This window comes from Hordeum vulgare, chromosome 6H (genome assembly GCF_904849725.1).
Source record: "Hordeum vulgare subsp. vulgare chromosome 6H, MorexV3_pseudomolecules_assembly, whole genome shotgun sequence".
In the NCBI taxonomy this organism is placed as follows: Eukaryota; Viridiplantae; Streptophyta; class Magnoliopsida; order Poales; family Poaceae; genus Hordeum; species Hordeum vulgare.
In genome coordinates, this window is record NC_058523.1 from 22,607,229 (window position 1) to 22,609,174 (window position 1,946).

General features: G+C 52.3%; 1 protein-coding gene across 1 annotated transcript; it reads right to left on the reverse strand.

Moving 5' to 3' along the window:
• Window positions 1-827: 827 nt before the first annotated feature.
• LOC123403520 lies at window positions 828-1,436 on the reverse strand. The gene has a single exon (XM_045097450.1). The coding sequence runs from the start codon at window positions 1,264-1,266 to the stop codon at window positions 1,006-1,008; it is 261 nt and encodes an 86-aa protein (XP_044953385.1). The 5' UTR covers window positions 1,267-1,436; the 3' UTR covers window positions 828-1,005.
• Window positions 1,437-1,946: the final 510 nt, after the last annotated feature.

Here is a 1,946-nt window from a genome sequence, read left to right on the forward strand (position 1 = left end):
AGGTCAGTAGGATTTCCCGGGATAGATGGGTCAGCTCGCGCTGGATCCCCTCGCCAATCCCCTCGTGGCGCCATGGTTGGAGCACGACTGCTAGATACCCTCATGGAGAACGAGAGGGACGAGAGGTGAGGGTGGATGGATCCCTCTCCTTCGGTCGCCGGGATCCAGTCGAAGAGTCGACTCGATCCCTGGATGGAACCGACGCTCTGCGGGTCCGCTGCACCGGCGCTCCCTCCTTTGTGCGGCTTGGGGTCAACACCCTCGCCCCAGCCTCGTACGGGAGGGACTGGATAGGAGTAGCGAACTGAAGGACTAGACTGTCGGGATGCAAAGGCCGCCTACTAATGGGCTGGCGGAAGGCCCATGCACCAGATGTCTTGGTTTTGGTCTCTGGAGTAGCAGCCCACAGGACAGACGGGCTTAATTCAACAGACTGCGCGAATCAGCTAGACTAAGAACGAAATCCGACGGCCAGAAACTTCCTGCTAACGAAATCCAATGGCCAGAAACGTCTAATCACTGTGAGGGCAGGAAAGTGGTGCAGTTTTACTGTCCTTAATAACAACCAGCCTAAGATCATTACTATCAAAGGTCTATTAAGGCCAATAACACTAATCAAGACAAAATTGATGATATTTGTAGCAACCCATGACATTAAAATTCCTTGCATGGATGCACGGATGAGAATCGAAGGTTGGTTTGCTTAGCCCAAACGAACGAGGAACCGAGGAGCCACATGTCAGTACTGACTAACTAACATTTCATACTCAATTAATAATGTAGTGCAGACAAGTAAAAACGGAGATCAACTCAACTAATATGCAGGATTACTCTTCACTTAAATTTTCGTCAACTTTGTTTGACCAATCAACAAAAGAAGTTGCTTTACACACTCCTCCGATTCGGAAGAACTAACACACACACACACGCACACACGCTCCTAGCTAGAAAGAAAAGCTGCGTCTTACAACTTCGTGGCATGGCAAATACAGTACTGTAATACAATCAAGAGGAAGTAGCCGCCGCCGCCGGTTCTTTGGGTTTGGGGTGCACCTTCTTCTTCATGAGGCCAAAGAAGCCTCCCCTGCTGCTCGCACCACCACCACCAGCAGCCTTCTTCTCTCCGGCGGCGCCGGCGGCCTCCTTGCCGTTCTTCGCGCCGTCGAGCGCCCCCGCTTCGGCTTGGTCCATGCGCCTCATCTTCTCCTTGTATGCGTTCTTGAGCACGTAGGCCTCCACGAAGTCTCCTCCCATCATCGACGCCATGTCCCTCTCCTGAACTCTTGTTGAGCTGCCGCTGCTTCTTCTTCCTTGTTTAAAGTAAGCAGCTATAGCTACCGGGACCCTAGGATGGATGATGGTTTGCAAATGCTTTGGGAGTTGTGGGAGGGTTCGGTTGAGGCTCGTTTATACAGGCCGTTGTGAGAGACTTGGCATGCAAGCTGAAGCTGAGCGGAACTTGGCGAGCACGGGGAGAAGGCCATGTCACGCGTGACGTAAAAGTTCAAGTCTACCTCCTCTGCTTTTGCGACAAGCGAGCGAACACGCACCGTAGAGGATCCTGCCGCCGCGAGGGGACGCACGTGGAAGATTGGTATGGTGCGTATTTGGCCCACTCTCACTGACCATCGGTGTCACCAGCGCCCGCCTCGTGTGTGGTCAAACATTCGTTTTCCGGAGCGTTGCCGCGCGACGCAAGGCACGACCACTGTCTCCACTTTAATGCCGGATTTAGTCCACTGTCTCCACTTTAATACCAGATTTATCAAAACCGTCTCGTCCGTGCAGGCCCGTTCGGTTATTATCGGTCATAAAGTTTCGATTCAGACGGATTTCTTAAACGGACCTTAAACGATCAGCTAGTTCGGCATTCATCATATCAAGTTCAAATATGAGAAGGATATTGAGGAGCTCGGGCTAGCCCGTCACGTCGGACCCGACATTCC